At 40.4% G+C, this 16953-nt stretch overlaps 1 protein-coding gene across 1 annotated transcript; it reads left to right on the top strand.

Moving 5' to 3' along the window:
• The first annotated feature begins 4262 nt into the window (after nt 1-4262).
• On the top strand, nt 4263-16740 carry LOC133455049 (transmembrane protein 150C-like). Its single transcript, XM_061733869.1, has 8 exons — nt 4263-4432; nt 7070-7154; nt 7462-7515; nt 7592-7627; nt 7721-7788; nt 11727-11854; nt 11926-12109; nt 13737-16740. Exons 2-8 carry the CDS (start codon nt 7081-7083, stop codon nt 13943-13945), a joined length of 753 nt encoding a protein of 250 aa, XP_061589853.1. The 5' UTR covers nt 4263-4432; nt 7070-7080; the 3' UTR covers nt 13946-16740.
• The last annotated feature ends 213 nt before the right edge of the window (nt 16741-16953 follow it).

Raw genomic sequence — 16953 nt, 5'->3', positions numbered from 1 at the left:
TTGTACCCTCTGAGAATACTTTTACCTGTGTTCTGTACTGTTTATTTCCAACTGACTGCAGGCGTATTAGTTACACTATTTACTGCGACACTACTATTAACAAACAAATGCAAAGTTACAACAATTATCACAAACAGTTTATCTAAATAAAAGGGGTAACGGTCACAAAGAGATCTAAAAACATAAAATTGGCACTGACCCCAATTAATATTAAATCACAAAGAAATAAATGACAACCTCAAAAATGTAAAAAGATGATGCAAAGACAAATATAAATGAAATCCACACAAAACAGTAAGGTAAGGTAACTTTATTGATACCTGAAGGTACATTTGTTTGCAGGTAAAAAGTAGAAACTTACAACAACACGTACAGTGACAGTGACACAAGACAAACAGGAGAATAACAAGACAAAACATTGACGGACAAACAAAACAAATGCTCAAGATTGAATAAGCCAGGGGTGTCAAACTCATTTTTTCTCGCGGGCCGCACACTCAAAATAACAAAAATGGTGCGAACATTTTTTTTCTAATTCTTTTTTTTAACTATTGTTATCTAATCCAATATCAGTTTAGTTAATTTTAAAGGAAATATGGACTTTGTTTCCACTCTAATTATGTGAAATATATTTCTTCAGGATCTTTTCTTGAAATTTCTCGTTTTTTTTCAAATTATGTAAGATACTTTTAATATCATTTTACAAAGATAAACAGAAACAAGTATGTTTTTTTTATCTCTCTTTTTTATAGGACATTTCATTAAAAGCAAAATCTTTCTTATTACATCCGAGAGTGTTTCTATGTGATTTAGAGATTTTTCCAGTACAATTAAGTGTATTTATTTTTAAAAATTGGCGCGGATATTTACGCCAGTGTGCCGAAAAAGTCAGCACTTCTCTTTTAACTGTTTTACTTTGTCACTATCCTCGTATTCAAAACTGAAAATTCTCAGAATAAATATCTTCTATCATCTTTTTTAGCAGTGATATTTTTCCTGCGAAAATATATAAACAATAGATAATAGAAATAGAAAACAAAAAAAATGTCGAAAACTACTCTTTGTGGAATAACGATGGATTTGTAGAAGAAATATATTATCGGATATGCTGCGATTCATGGCAATTATTTATGCCTTCCTTTTTAGTAAATTAACATTTCGTTTTTTTGTGTTGGAAACTTCTCTCTCTCTCGGGCCGCATGCGGCCCGCGGGCCGTACATTTGACACCCCTGGAATAAGCAATACAATAGATAAATAAATAAATAGACCTAGATGGAGGATGGGAAATCATGTCCTATTTAGGGCATTAATAGCTGAGGGGACAAAACTACACATATACCTTTTTAGTTTTGAACAAAGGCATTTTAAACCTATGGCCAGAAGGGAGATACTGGAATTCACCGTATAGTGGATGAGATGTATCATCTAAGATGGCTAGTCTCTGTAGCTGCCCATTAAAGAGGCTCTAAATTGAGTCGTGGCTCTCCCATTAACGCCCACCTCACAATCTGATTAAGATTGATTTGGTTGATGTTCACATCAACCAAAGTGTACTAAAACCTTTTAAAGGGAACCCTGGCTATTAAGACATGTAGGTCTTAAAAGATAAATGTTGGTATCAATTATAACAATGTAATATAAAAAACCTTTTTGACGTCTTCGTTTTTATAAAATTTGAAAATATAATTTAACTCGTAGGTCGCCATTGTTGTTTACGCCGCAATGCACTCTGGGTAGTAACGTCAGTCGGTTGCACCTGCTAGCCCCCGTACACTGTTGTGACTGTTCAACGAGATAATCCAGAGGATAAACATGTCATCTGTTCAGCCATTTCAATTTGAACCCGAGCGCAAGGTCAAGGAGAAGGACAACACTTAAAACATATCTCAAAATGAGCAAAATGAAGACCAAGAAAGACGGGATGAGGCAAGGGTGGGACAAAATCGATGGTGTCTGTGCAGCAACTGCGTCTCGATGCCAACAGAGAAGGAGAGGGTTTGTTGTCAAGAGCTCATGTTTTTGTCAGCAGCTGTTCACTTTAAGCTATTGTGTGATAAAAAGTATTCCAATATCAATAATTTTGGAGATTATTAGCATCCACCTGTCCTGCTTTATAAATCATTAGGACAGTGGCGCCGCCAGGATTCAATTTCGTAATAGGCACAGAAACAGTCCGTCCACTGCTCTGTACGGCTAATTTCAGGGTCTCACTCGGCCGGAATATTCCACTATCCATTAGATAGAGGATATATTGGTTGGCTATTCAGAGTTCAATAAGTATTTCAAACATCTTTTTTCCTCAAACAAAACTTTGCAGTGACAAATTGGATAACGTGCGCATGGCGCACTACAGATATGGTGACATTATTATGCGCACCTCCACACAGATGCAAACATAAACATTATGGTGTCGGCGCACCAGAAACACAGATGAAAACACAGCTAAACATTAAGGTGACCTTCCTTCTGTAGAATGAAGATCTTTTCATTAAGGTCCTTAACAGCTCACAGAAGAAGCTTGTATGTCTTCCATTTTCAGTGCAACTGTCCTTTATCCTTTACCATTTCAGTTTCCAGACCAACTTATGCTACCTGCTGGCCGTTGCGGGAATCCATCTTGAAACGTTGAGACCACGTTGTGAAGCACGGTGACGGATGGTCAAGCTCTTAGGGCCAATCCCAATACACCCCCTACTTTCTACCACTAGCCCTCCCTCACTACCACTACCCCTAAAAAAGAAGGCATAGATTTTAGGGCATTTGTAATCTTCCCAGGGCCCTGTCCCAATACACCCACTACCCCTACTTTTCAGCACCACCCCTAAATTTTGCGTGCTACGTCACTGCGTGGTTTACGTTTGGGTACGTAAGCAACTGCGTAGTTATGTTTGCACATACGTTACACCATATCAGGAAGCCGAGAGCCAAAAGCTGTTTTAATTTCAGCTGTGGCGCTGTTATGCCACTTTATTAAGTTTTAATATTTTCTTTCAGGCGTAAAAGTAACCGTTAAGATCCCCAACCTGGGCTCAGTTTATCCAAATAACGCCTGTTAAGAAATTTGATCCAATGTTTTCGGAGAAGAGCCGTCGGCCCGGGGGCGCAGCAGCAGCTCACGTACAGACGTGATCGCCAGGTCAACCTGCGCCGTCGTCCTGGGGAGAAACCTGCAGTTCTGTGGAGAATTACCGCTGAAATAAATCATTTAGGAAAATAAATGTTGGTTTAATAGATGAAATCTAACAGTTGTAGCTACGCCTGTTAAGACATTTGCTCCTAAAATTTCGAGATCAAAACTGGACCGCCCCCTGAGAAGCTCGGCTCACCTCGACTTTATAATCCCCCTCACACAACTGCTTCTCACATCCCCAAAGTAACCCTGCAATTTTCTCTGTTAACAAGTTATGTTTTCTTTTATTCATTTAAACTCAGACAAACGCCAAACTGTCCTTCTGCTGTCAGTAAACATGTTGCTGTGCTGTTTCTTTGTTCTTAGTACAGCATGCATTAGTGTTACTAGAAATGCCCAGTGGTGTCAAACCTCCTGAGACATCATCCGCTGTTTTTTTAAAGAGTCCTTTTCGATACTCTTTCATCGTAATGAGTGGAAACATGCCAAAACGTATTCGTTTTAAGTCACGCCACTGAAACAACACCTGAAACATGCAGCTGGAGCTTAAACTAGGACAGGCAGGGCTCCAATCAGAATCCGAATCAGGTTTATTGGCCAAGTCAGGTCAAACAAAACAGGGAATTTGACTCCGCTTGTTTCGCTCACTGTACAGTAAATAGACAAATGACAGCTCTTATTAACATATAAACATTAAAAAAAAAGTGAAAGGTGCAGCAGTATGAGGTAGACATGGTTATTGAAAGGTGCATTAATTTGTTACAGCATATGATTGAGGCTATTATTATTATTATTATTATTATTATTATTATTATTATTATTGCACAGTGATTGATTACTCTGAGAATCTATGAGTGATGAGAGTTCATCAGAGCAAAAGTTACTGCAGTCAACAGTTTGGGGGAAGAAAGGTAGCCGTTATGGAGATTTTTCAGGTAAAAGCAAATCGACAGAGAAATGTAAAACTGTGAAATAAAAATGCCGTGTCAAAAAAATAATTTTACACTGCAACCACAAAAGAACTCTAAACAAAATGTTAAAACAGAAAAGAGGGTGATGTTTATGTGTAACTACCATGCTTTTATTTTGAAGGACAGTCCAGGCTCCAGACGGTACTCACTCAGAAACGAAACCATTTTACTTTTAGCGCAGTAAAGTAGATACGAGAGGAGAGCTACAACACTTCTTCCTTAAGAAACGAGAAAACGGCTGTTTAGATTTGAGCTGTAGACTGTATCTCAGTGGGGATAGTTAATCGACAGCACTTCCGGCTTCTCCCCGCAGAGCCTCGCCGGGGACAGGTAGGTTCCAGCTCTGCTTCTTTACTCGGGTTAGGTTGGATCTGCGAGACAGATTTACCACTTGCGGTTGTTTTAATGTCTTTTAAGCAGACACAGCAGGGTCTGTTTTCTGGTCTCGTTATCTTACTTTGTTTGTATGCCATGAACACATGGAAAACAAATTATTATCCAGCAATTCACTTGAATACAAAATAACAAAATGAACTGAATAAAACAAGTATCTTTCTTAAATAGAAACCTGTCCTGCTTAACTTAGAGGGGACCTATTATGGCATCTAATACCTATTTTAAACAGGCCTTGAATGTCTTAAAAACAAGCTTTTGATTGTTTTTGCTAAATAAATTAGAAATTCAGCCTCTGAGGAATGTCTTTATCTACCCGGTCTCTAACCTCCTTCTCTATGCGGGATGCTGAGTGGGCGGGGAGGCTATGATAATGAGGCACTGTGCTGATTGGCTGCCTGAATGACACGATACATAGACATATATGTCAATGTCAATTTTATTTATAAAGCACATTTAAAAACGACCGAGGTCGACCAAAGTGCTGTACAGCATACAAGAGAATAAACAATACCAAAAGAAAAACACAGTACACAGTGTAGAAACAATAAAATCACTAACATACTAAAATGATCAATAAAATAGTAATAAAATACAATAAAAAACAATCACTTCACACAGATGTGGGGAACTAAGTTGTCACACACTAAAAGCCAAAGAAAATAAATAAGTTTTCAAAGAAGACTTAAAAACCCCATATACGTAGACACATATACGTAGACGCCGCATCGAGTGGTTTAACCCGCTGCTGCGATACGTCAACGTCGCCGCCATATTGGATGTGGCAAGACTGCGCTGTAAACTAATACAAGTAAATTGACTTATTTTCATAAACGCCTTTCTACAAAGAAATGTACGTTTTACGTCTCATTTATTCATTCACACACGCACTAATATACTTGGGAAACAGTTAGGCACCAAATATAATACATTTAATTTTCTCAGATGGCAAAAATAAGAACTTTATTGATCCCACATAGGAGTAATTCATGTTATATCTGCTATAGGTAGGTAGTGCCGAAAAACAATATATATCCCCCCTCACAAAAATAAGAAAAATAGAGAAAAATAGATTAACAAAACTAATTTAAAATTTTTCAAATAACAAAATAACATATTTGAACCATTTTTCAGACAATAAAATAACATTTGAACCATTTTTCAGACAATAAAATAATTGAAAAAAATCTGAAAAAAAATTTAAAATATGTTATTTTGTTACTTGAAAATGTAAAAATATGTTTTGTTGATGAGAAAATATGTTTCTCTATTTTTCTTATTTTTGTGAGGGGGGATATATATTGTTTTTAGGCACTACCTTGTTCTCTATAGCTGATATAACATGAATTACTCCTATGTGGGATCAATAAAGTTCTTATTTTTGCCATCTGAGAAAATTTAATATATTATATTTGGTACCTAACTGTTTCCCAAGTATATTAGTGCGTGTGTGAATGAATAAATGAGACGTAAAACGTAAATTTCTTTGTAGAAAGACGCTTTATGAAAATAAGTCCATTTACTTGTATTAGTTTACAGCGCAGTCTTGCCACGAGTCTACGTATATATGTCTATGACACGATACACCGCGACGAAAAAATGGCGGAAGCAACCGGCCGGTGGAGTTAGTTGTGGGCGTGATTTCACGCATCGGAGGCAGACCTCTGTAAATCGCATTTTGGTTACGTAACGAAAGGGAGCAGAATCTGAACGGCTCGTAGAAGCCACATCACACTGGATGGCTCATCCGGGCGGCTGTACAGACACTGCAGAATTTGTTTGCTTTCCTCCTTCTCTGAGTTGGCAGGCTGAGGGGAGACCACTTTATATATGTTAAAGCAAGAAAAAAACGTGTTTTTCATAATAGGTCCCCTTTAAAATTGTATACATTTATATAAAACAATAGAAAGAAAGCAGAACATCCATCCTGTAATAGTGCACATTTTTAGTGCAATAACAAAAGTGCAAACAGAAAGTCTGTAGAAAACGTGTTAACATATTTGTGCCTCAAAGGCCATTACTGTACGCTACAGTTGTAGTAAAACAGAAAAAAATAACTTGGGAACTCAACAGCTCAATGCCATTTTCCATTGGCATTTTATGACTATTTTTTGACTCTCACAGTAATACGGGACAAAGTGCGTCCCTTTTCAGCTCCGTACGGGACGCATACTTACTAGTTTATAAATACGGGAAGATTACGTTTTTCAAGGGACGGTGGGCAACCCTATATCTGACCCGGCAGGATCCACTGACTTGGCAAACACACCATTTACCGCTTGATGGTGGTAATGTAGCAGGACTGGTGATGTTATCCGTAGGCTGCCTGAAGTATTTTTGAAGCCTCTTTTCCTCATAAATATTATCAGTCATTGAATCCGTCCAAAAGTCCTGATATTAAGCTTCGCTACTAAAACGACAGCCGAAATGAGCGCTGCAGAGCTGCACTGGGACCAGCAGTGGCGCGACTCGGTTTGACGCGTTGCCAATTTATATGTACTTTCAGAGTAAAAACAGCTAAAAGAAAGTTGAATTTGAAATACTACTTAGCCTTTTCTTCTTCTGTGGTGTCAGGAGCAGACAGGATGCTGGATTTCAGTCTGTGGGCTCTTCTGCCGCCCCTCTTCTCTGTCTGCGCCGCTTCTGGACTGTGGGCGGTGTAAGTTCACTGAAACATTTTTATTCCTTTCACTTAATATGCTGAATACGAACTCTCACGACACATTTACAGAAAGAAACAAAAAACTGTGACAAACACAAAAAAATACAGAAAAACGATGCAACACAGATGAGACACGCTGTCGGCGTCTTCTGCCTCTGGTCAGTGTGAGTTTTCACTGTCGCATTCCTGCTACACACCAAATGCAGGTTTTTATTGATAACTTTTTTTTTTGTGGTTGTCCAGCTTCTCTCACCTCCCTCGTAGCCTATCACTAACCTCTCTGTGTTTTTATGCATTTCAACAGGTACTTTGTTGCTCTCTATGATGAGAAAGTACTACCTCTGGATGCAGAGCAATGGTATGAGTTGAATTTCATCACTGCAGATAAAGATTCAACGGATCACTGGATTAAACATATTCTTTATTTGTTCCAGGAAGGGAAATGGATCCCGATATCCTCCCTTCATAAGGTGCATGTAATTTTAATTAAAAAAAAAAAATCATGTTCATAACAATAAAAGTTGAGACATGGTTATTTTAGATGATGAATCTTCTTGTGTCAGTGTTACAGGACAGTTTCCACCAGCCAGCTGCATCTTCAGCGAGGTCATGAACCTGATGGCGTTTGGGGGTAAATGGAAGTGATTATACAATTCCCACAATTCCACTCCACTCTGATGTCAGGAACCGTTCCCCAGAACTGCCGGTCATCATAGTTGCCGGCTAATTTTTGCTTAAACATAAGCTGAGAAGTTTTAGCAGCATATTGCTCCACCTTTGCTCCACCGCTGAGTACCCAGTGTTAATGAAAACATATACAGTTGTGTGAAAAAGTGTTTGCCCCCTTCCTGATTTCTTATTTTTTTGCATGATTGTCACATTTAAATGTTTCAGATCATCAAACAAATTTAAATATTAGACAAAGTATATAACTGGCTGGGCCACCCTTAGCAGCAACAACTGCAATCAAGCGTTTGCAATAACTGGCAATGAGTCTTTTACAGCGCTGTGGAGGAATTTTGGTCCACTCGTCTTTGCAGAATTGCTGTACTTCAGCCACATTGGAGGGTTTTCGAGCATGAACCGCCTTTTTAAGGTCATGCCACAGCATCTCAATCTGATTCAGGTCGGGACTTTGAGTTGACTTGTCTAATATTTAAATTTGTTTGATGATCTGAAACATTTAAGTGTGACAAACATGCAAAAAAATAAGAAATCAGGAAGGGGGCAAACACTTTTTCACACAACTGTAGCATTATGGAGCTAGACAGTCTCAATAGTCACAAATGCAACGGAGCTGCCGCTGTTAGCTGTTAGCTGTTAGCATGAGGCCATACTACCTGCCGAGGGAACTCTTGCATGTTATCGCGATAGCTGCATACGTCCCTTCTTCTGCTAATGCCGACTCAGCCCGCGATGTCCTACACTCCGGTGTAAGCAGGCTGCAAACACAGCATCCACATGCCCTCCTCCTAATTACTGGTGACTTCAATCATGCCTATCCTTCATCCACATTGCCAAACTTCAGCCAGTATGTCACCTGCAACACCAGAGGAAATAAAACACTGGACCTTTTTTATGCCAACCTTAAAGAGGCATATATATCATTTAGTGGGCTATTACAAGTACCTGGGTGTTGACCTGAACAAAAAACTTGACTGTACTATAAACACCCAGGCAGGGCCGCAGCAAGGGGTGTGAGAACCGTGTGACCGCACGGGGCCTCGCGCTATGGGCCGTTTTTTCCCTTATAAATATCAACAGTCACGTTCCATTACAGACCTAAATGTGTACTAGTCTGTGCATATCAATAAATATATGTGCAATGATGCGCGTGTCTGTTGTTCAATACAACTGCGTCAGACCAAGCGCAGACACAAGCTGCTCTGATCCAGACGGGTGGAGTTGGAACAAACTGTCACACAATGTCGAGAAAACAAGACAGATTCAGGAAATTTCCATCAGGGAATGAAAAAAGAAAAAAACTAAAGAAAATGGAAGAGTTTATATGCCTCTCTGAAAGGCTGGTTTGATACATTTGTTACAAAAATCACCGATCCGACCGGGTCTCAAGCAGCCGTGGGCCCCCCCGTCGAGGCAAGCCCAGATGATGATGAGGCAGGGGAAGGTATCCAGTATTTTGCTAATTGGAGAGTTAAAATTGCGCATATAGACACCCGATCCGACCCGAAAAACCCCCAAAAATTTGCGTGCGCTCGCTACGCCCACGCACGAGGGCCCCCCCCAGCCATTTCGCACAGGGCCTCGCAAGTCTCCCAGGCGGCTCTGCACCCAGGCACTCTACAAGAAATGCCAAAGCAGACTCCACCTTTGGTCCTTTGGAGTGAGGGACGGCCTCCTGAGGACCTGTTATGACGCTGTGGTGGCGGCGGCGGCGGCGGCCATCTTTTATGGTGTGGTCTGCTGGAGCAGCAGCATCACAGCAGCAGAGAGGAAGAGACTGGACAAAGTGGGGAAGAAAGGCTCTGTCCTGGGCTGCAGTCTCCATCCTGTGGCGGTGGTGGGGGACAGGAGGATGGTGGCAAAGCTGTCATCCATCATGGACAATGTCTCCCACCCCCTTCATGAGACTGGCAGAGCCCTGGAGAGCTTCATCAGCGACCGGCTTCGTCACCTGCGATGCGTCACTGAGACGCATCGCAGGTCCTTCCCCCCCGCTGCCATCAGGCCTGCTCACAGTAGTAAACAGACTATAATAAGATGTGCAATATCTGTCTACCTCATACACATCCTACCTGCTTTTTTTGCACTGTTTTTCTTTCTTTCCCGTACTGTACTACTTTTTATTTTTCATTCCAATTAATATACTGTTTATATTTAGTAATTATATATATTTTACTTTTTTTTACCCTTTCCCTGCATGTGTGTGTTGTGTGTACTGCTGCTGCACAAAGTGAATTTCCCCACTGAGGGAGGATTATGGGACAATCTAATCTAATGATTTGCAAATGCACAGGACAATTCTCACATGTGTAGGACAAGATACACAAATATATTTCTGATGTACACAAATATAACCTGATTTGCAAACGGTTGGTGGTCTGTGGACTTCGCTGCATTTGTGTGTGAATTTTGAGACTCCCCTGACTTGCCTCAATCCACAAATGTCTTTTTTTAAACATGGAATGATCTGCAACCAATCAGATATCCTCATTGTTTCAGCCAATCATAAGAACTCCCCCCACGTGGGGGATAATGTACTCATAAGCCAATAACATGAAGCAATTCAAACCACTATACGATGTGAATTTTAGTCAGTTCAACATGGCTTCCAGCCAGGACAGCAAAGCAATAAGTCAAACATCTAATTTAATAAGTTTGGCTACTTAGTCCCCTTGTTTGCTATGAGAAGTGTTTAGTTATTAATATCAATCCCTTTAATTGTGTGCTAACATTGTGTAACTAACAATACAAGCCACATGTTACTGCAGTGGGAGCTGTCCATGCAGGGGACCTGTCAGGTGGGATGGTGCAAGGACTCATGGGAAGCCATATTCCTTTGGAGGTTTCCTTCACTAACTGTGGTTTTATATGTGTGTTTTTTTTTTTTTTTATTGTTTGGTCTCCCAGTTGCGATAGTTTTCACAGGTGATGTTCTGGTTGCTGGTGCACCATGAGTGAGATGACTGTAGCAGCTAATGATATCTCTGTGTTGTTGTTCCTTGAATTGTTAATAAAATCTGACTTGACTGAATTTAAATAGTCTTCTGAGTCTATTTACATTAAGCTCTGCTGGTTTTACATTATCAGTAAAGCTGAATTTCTTGTCAATGAATGACAGAGTCTGTTGCTCTGAGTCCAGGTAGCAGATGGTTCTTTGTGCAGTTATTGTCCCAGGAGCTGTCCTCCCCCCAGGAACAGGAAGAGAGAATACAGTAGTGATGCTTCCTCCACCAATGCTTCGAAGCACGAGTCAAGGTCGATGGGGTTGTTGTGGTGAAGCAGTGGGCCGGAGCTTGCTTCATGTGACGTCACTGATGACGTTTGAAGCACATCACTGCTTCATTCTGACCGAGTCAGCTGACTGCTTTATTTAAACTTTATTTAAATTTTGCAAGTCAAACTTTATTAACAATTGAAGCAACAACAACTGCTGTCCTTGCTGGAAGCAATTTTGAACTGACTGAAATTCACATGCCTATAGTGGCTCAATGTTATTGGCTTATGAGTAAATTGTCGCCCACGTGGGGTGAGTTCTTATGATTGTCACACAAATGCAGCGAAGTCCACAGACCACCAACTGTTTGTATATCAGGTTATATTTGTGTGCATCAGAAATACATTTGGGTATCTTGTCCTACGCACGTGTGAATTGTCCTGTGAATTTGTAAATCATCCCGTGCATTTGTGAATCTTGTTCTTTGCATTTGTGAATCAGCCTGTGCATTTGTGAATCTTGTTCTGTGCATTTGTGAATCCGCCTGTGCATTTGTGTCTATTGAGATGGTTCTAGCTCCATATATAGCATCTTCCACTGCATGAAATGTGTAATGCTGTAGTTTTCACACGGCATCCTGCTGAGATGTTCTTGGATCTCCTCTTTTTCAGCCTTCATCATTGGACTCCTCAGATATGTGCAGCTGAAAAACAGAATAGATAAAGCCTGGTTGAACGCCGTCAGTTTGGTGATTTTCTCCATCGCCTGCTTGGGAATGACCATTGTTGGAAACTTCCAGGTAGCGCCACTTCTGGCTTAAGAATCCAAACTCCAGATCCAAATGCTGATTCACTAACTCTGCTTTGGTAGTTGTTCACGCTGTGGACGGCCCACATGGTGGGCACGGAGATGGCGTTTGGGCTGGGAACGTTGTTCTGCTGGATGCAGTCTTACATCACCCTGAGGGTTAACCTGAAGAACGAGGGGAAGCTCGTCGCCGTCGCTCGTTTCCTGCTGTCTGCGTCCATCACTCTCTGTATAATTATCAAATACTGTATCCTTTCATGAACATTACTTCAGATGAGAGGTTGATAGGTGCAAAACAATAATAATAAGAAAGTGAAGATGCTGATTACTTTAGCTAATTCCACAAAACAACACATTACTGACATGTTTTTAAAGCAACTCCATGTAGTAATAACAGTTCAGACCACATCGTTGAAGCAGATCACCAGAAAGTTTACGACCGCTTCTCAATTCCCGTACTCCAGAAGATGGAGGAACGCTTTTCAGTAGTTCTGCTGTTGGGACTTCAGCGTTCTCTGACATCACAGCTACGCTAGCAGGCTAACACGTATTCAAAAGCATGTAAAATAAATTGAGCACTAAATAAATGCTGAGCATTAATACGACGCAGAGTGCATCGTGAACGGCTCTGGCTAAAGTGTTTACAAGCTGTACTTTATATTGAAAGATCCTTAGTGTTCGTTTGTCTGGTACACCATAAGAAAACCAGTGAAATAGAATCAAAGTTAATACAAGCTTTTATTATATCATGCACAATGTTTTCCGGCCGGAGGTACACCTCTCTCAAACCACAAAGGTAGGAGAGAAAATGCACACAGTGGTCATCGATCTAGTCCTATTTATACTAAAAAGGGAGGTTTTCTTTGTACGTGAAGCCCATCCGCCAAACATATCAGACCTTCAGTGTCCCTGTTCACTGTTTCCTCCTTAGCATGTCAACCCAGATAACATAAGACCCCTCAATGTTAAAATATCTGTTTCTCCCCATTGTCTTCACTTAACGAAGAGTAAATATCTGAACTATCTGAACTAAACCCTGCAAATAGAGAAAACAGTTGAGCCATAAACAGGGGCTGACTCTGTGACCAGAGAAAACAGCTGAACTATAGCTGAACTCCTGAATAGCAGATAACTTTGCATAGTGAAAAACCACCAGTGTAGAATCTGTAGAAAAACCCTTCAAACTCTTAAACAATTTTGTGAAATCCTAACAATATGCTGTGTTTTTGATGAGTTTTATAGTTTTGTTTTTCAGAATGTATATTGTAAATACACTTAAACAGAAATTAAAAGAAAAAATACTCCTAAACAGCGAGAGAAAATTTTAAAATAGGCTTGATAACTGTAGTTAGAAGAATTTTAATCTCTCATGAAATTATTGTAAAATTACTTTATGTGACACAACTAAGTAGTTATACCCATTTTTTTTTTTTTTTTACTTCTTCTTTTTCGCCACTACTCCTGCTTTTTTTGATGCCAAATGCATTCTGGGATATTTGGCTGCAGGGAAACTCTTCAGAGGAAGAGGGGGGTGGAGTAGCGTTGAGCTGCTGACTCCGCCTGCAAAACCAGCTGCTAGAAACAGAAAGACCAGTTTATTTTTTTCACCAAAGTGTGTCAGCAACATTAAATTAAGACATCAGGAAATGTTGTCAATTAAAAAAAAAAAAAGTCTTTATGTCACTAAGTAACGATTAATCTGCTGAAGTAATCCAATAACTTCTGACCTGTTAAATAATAAATTGAGACATTTCTTCATTTAAGCATTAGTGAACTGCAGAGCTTAGACAGTAAAAGAGCTCAGATTTCCATGTTTGGTTTAGTTTAGCTCTGATGCCCCGTCACCTTTCTCGCCCTTAACTCCACCCGTCCAGCTATGTCCTCCGCAATGGATTCAGCTCGCTGGCAGTGGACCGTGGTCATGCTGTTTCTGGTCTTCATCGGCACATTCGGCATCGAGTTTCGTCATGGCCACTTCTCGTTGCTGTGCACCGATGCAGCGGATCGATCTCTGGCTCACATGTCAAACATTGGTGATTCTGAGAACTCTCAACAGATCAGAGAACAGTTGGGACCACTGTAGGAACGTTGGACAGCCCTGCGTTTGACCCGTTATGACCCGAGCAACATCTGAGGAAGCAACAATCATTAAATAAATTTAAAATAATAAAAAAGTAAAAAACATTTGAGAGGCTAAACCTTCCAATTTGATTGCAAATTATGACTTTGATGTCATATTTAGGAATAATAGTCCGCATGTTGCTGCTTGCTTTAAAAATTATAAACAGACAAGTTGCATCAGGTCAAAAAGTGTTAAACATTAACAGATCAATGAATCAGCGTCTGGATCCCAAAATCTGAAGTCACTACGAACCTTTACTACCACTCTGAAATCATACACATCCCACCCACCCCCGGCCCCGCTCTCCTCTGGTGTCCCCCAGGGCTCTGTCCTGGGCTCTATCCTATTCATTATTTATCTCCTCCCAATTGGACTGATGTTCCACAAACATAAAGTCCATTTCCAATGTTAAACAGACAACACCCAGCTCTACATTTCTTCCGAACCCACTTCCACGTCCCACCCTCCTCCCTCTGTGGCTGCTAACAGGAAATCAGAGCCTGGTTCTCCTCAAACTTTCTCAAACTTAACAGCAACAAAACGGAGTTAGTCGTCATTGGTTCAAAGTCCACCATCTCCAAACATCCCAGCTTCACCCTCAACATAGACAACTACTCAGTTTTCCCCTCCCCACAGGCCAAGAGTCTGGGTGTCATCCTGGAACATCGTCCCAGGGGGATTTCCTTCCCTGTACCACAGTCCCCTGGTCGGCCCCGGAGCAGCGAGGCGCTCTGCTGGACAGGACCAGGTCGTTTCTGCCGGTCCCAACCTCATACCATGGTGCTCCTCAGGTGCGGGTCCCTACTGATCTGCGGGCGGCGGAGTATGTGTTTATCCGTCACGATGCCCATCGGGGCCCTCTGCGACCTCCCTATGATGGGCCCTACCCCCGGCAGGCTGTCCCCATCGTCAAACCAGACTCCTGCTGACGCTCCTTCCTGCCCTCTGGTGCCTGCTGGAGAGCCGCGGAATCGTTTTGGACGGGTCATAAGGGCCCCAAGTCGTTATTTAGGGCCAGTGCTTGTGAACTTTGGAGGGACGTGTGTGGTGGCCACTCATGAGCAGGACACTGTTTAACTGTTTAACTGTTTAGGTTAGAATTCACCAGAGGTGGACAGAGTACTCGACCCCAGTACTTGAGTAAGAGTACAAATGCTACTGGTCAAAATTTACTCTGTTACAAGTAAAAGTAGCTCAGTCAAAATATTACTCGAGTAAGAGTAGAAAAGTACTTGCTTTTAAAGGTACTTAAGTATCCAAAAGTAAATGCTTTTAAATTTACTTTAAGTAAGAGTAAGAGTAAGAGTAAATTTCTTATTTTCCACATCAGTAAATTACTATATTTTTTCTAAATTAAATTAAGGATCTTTTAACTCTTGTTTCTGAGAACTCGATGTTGAGTTGTTGAAAGCAGAGAGGTAGTTCTGTTTCGACAGACACAATAAACATTTGAAAATAAATGTCTGTGGTTTGTCTGTGCCCTCGTTTTTTACTCGGTCGAACTCAAACATTGAGTTAAGATACGGCCAAGGATTTTGTGAAAGTCCCTGCTCCGAGTCCGGCTCATTATCAGACTCAGACGACTCAGCGGATTGTCTTTCTTCTCCTGACGCAGGCGTAGCCATTGTTGCGGCTCTGTCTTGACTTGTTGCGGATCTGTCTTGACAAACGCAGGCTACTTTGGGGTATTGTTTTGAGGAGGCTTGACGTATTTCTGCTTTACGTACATCCCAGTGGAGAGCGTGCACTGTGATAGGTTTCCTCCTTTGACAAAAACAGCTTGTGTCCAATAGGATTTTAGGGAAGAAGAAAAAAGAGCAGACCTGAAAGTAACGAGTACTTTTCAGCCTTCCTAGAAATTTACTCAAGTAAAAGTAAAAATATTTGTCTTGGAAATGTATTCAAGTAAGAGTAATAAGTACCAAAGAAATCTAATACTCAAGTAAAGTACAAATCCTCTGGATATGTACTTAAGTACAGTACTCAAGTAAATTTACTCCGTTACTGTCCACCACTGGAATTCACAAGAATCTAGCTGTTATTAATGATGACAATGTGTTTTCTGTTAGTGTTCTGTTACCGTTGGTAACGGTCAGTTAGTTACGAGAGACTGGAATAAACAACACAAGTTTTTTTCTTCGTCCACAAAAAGCGTTTCTCTGCTCTTTTGTTCCCAAACTCCTACAATAGAACATTTCTAGTATTTTTCCTGAGAACTGTAAAATTGTGCAGGGCTGATCTGCAAAATAAGGAGTGGGCATTCAGTTATTCACAAGTTATAAAGTATTTTTTTATTTTGTCAGTAAGTATGTTGGACTACTAATTTATGACGAAGTCCCTCTAAAAAACGTGTCAGGAAAAGGGTGCAGAGCGTATGAGTTTGTAGGGCGCATTATCTTGCTGAAACAGTGACTTCACTAATAAAACCAAGTTGAACGACCGCTGAAAACAGAAAAGTAGTTTTGAAAGTCCATCCTGTCTTCTCTCATCAAAACAAATGCACGCGACGAGGACAGGAGTTTTCCGGCAGTACGTGCTAGTGCTCATGGGAAATGTAGTGTTCTTTCTGGTAAAACACTACCGTTTTTGTCCAAAGGAGCCAAACTCAACAAAAGCTGAAAGTTACATTGTACTGCTTTAAGAAAGCTTATAGCTAAATATATCTTTTATATGCTCTGTTTTTAAATATATTCTTAAAAAATGTTCATGTTTTATTTTTCTGCTCTGTAGCACTTTGAGATTATTAAATATAAAGTAAGTTATAAATAAAATGTATTATTATTATTATTATTAATGTAGTAATGACGAAAAAATTTAAATAACAAAATTTGAGGGTCAATTTTTGGAGGAATGTTTCCTTACTTTTTAGATTAGAAAATCTGAACTGCAGATGCGACGGAGCTCTACATCCTTGTGGCATCTGAGCCAGTGGAACCAGGTGGAGCTTCCCCCTATAGAGATAGTGGCAG

This window comes from Cololabis saira, chromosome 11, assembly GCF_033807715.1.
Source record: "Cololabis saira isolate AMF1-May2022 chromosome 11, fColSai1.1, whole genome shotgun sequence".
Classification (NCBI taxonomy): domain Eukaryota; kingdom Metazoa; phylum Chordata; class Actinopteri; order Beloniformes; family Belonidae; genus Cololabis; species Cololabis saira.
The sequence above is the reverse complement of the archived record's forward strand: the minus strand, read 5'-3'. Positions and strand labels throughout refer to the sequence as shown.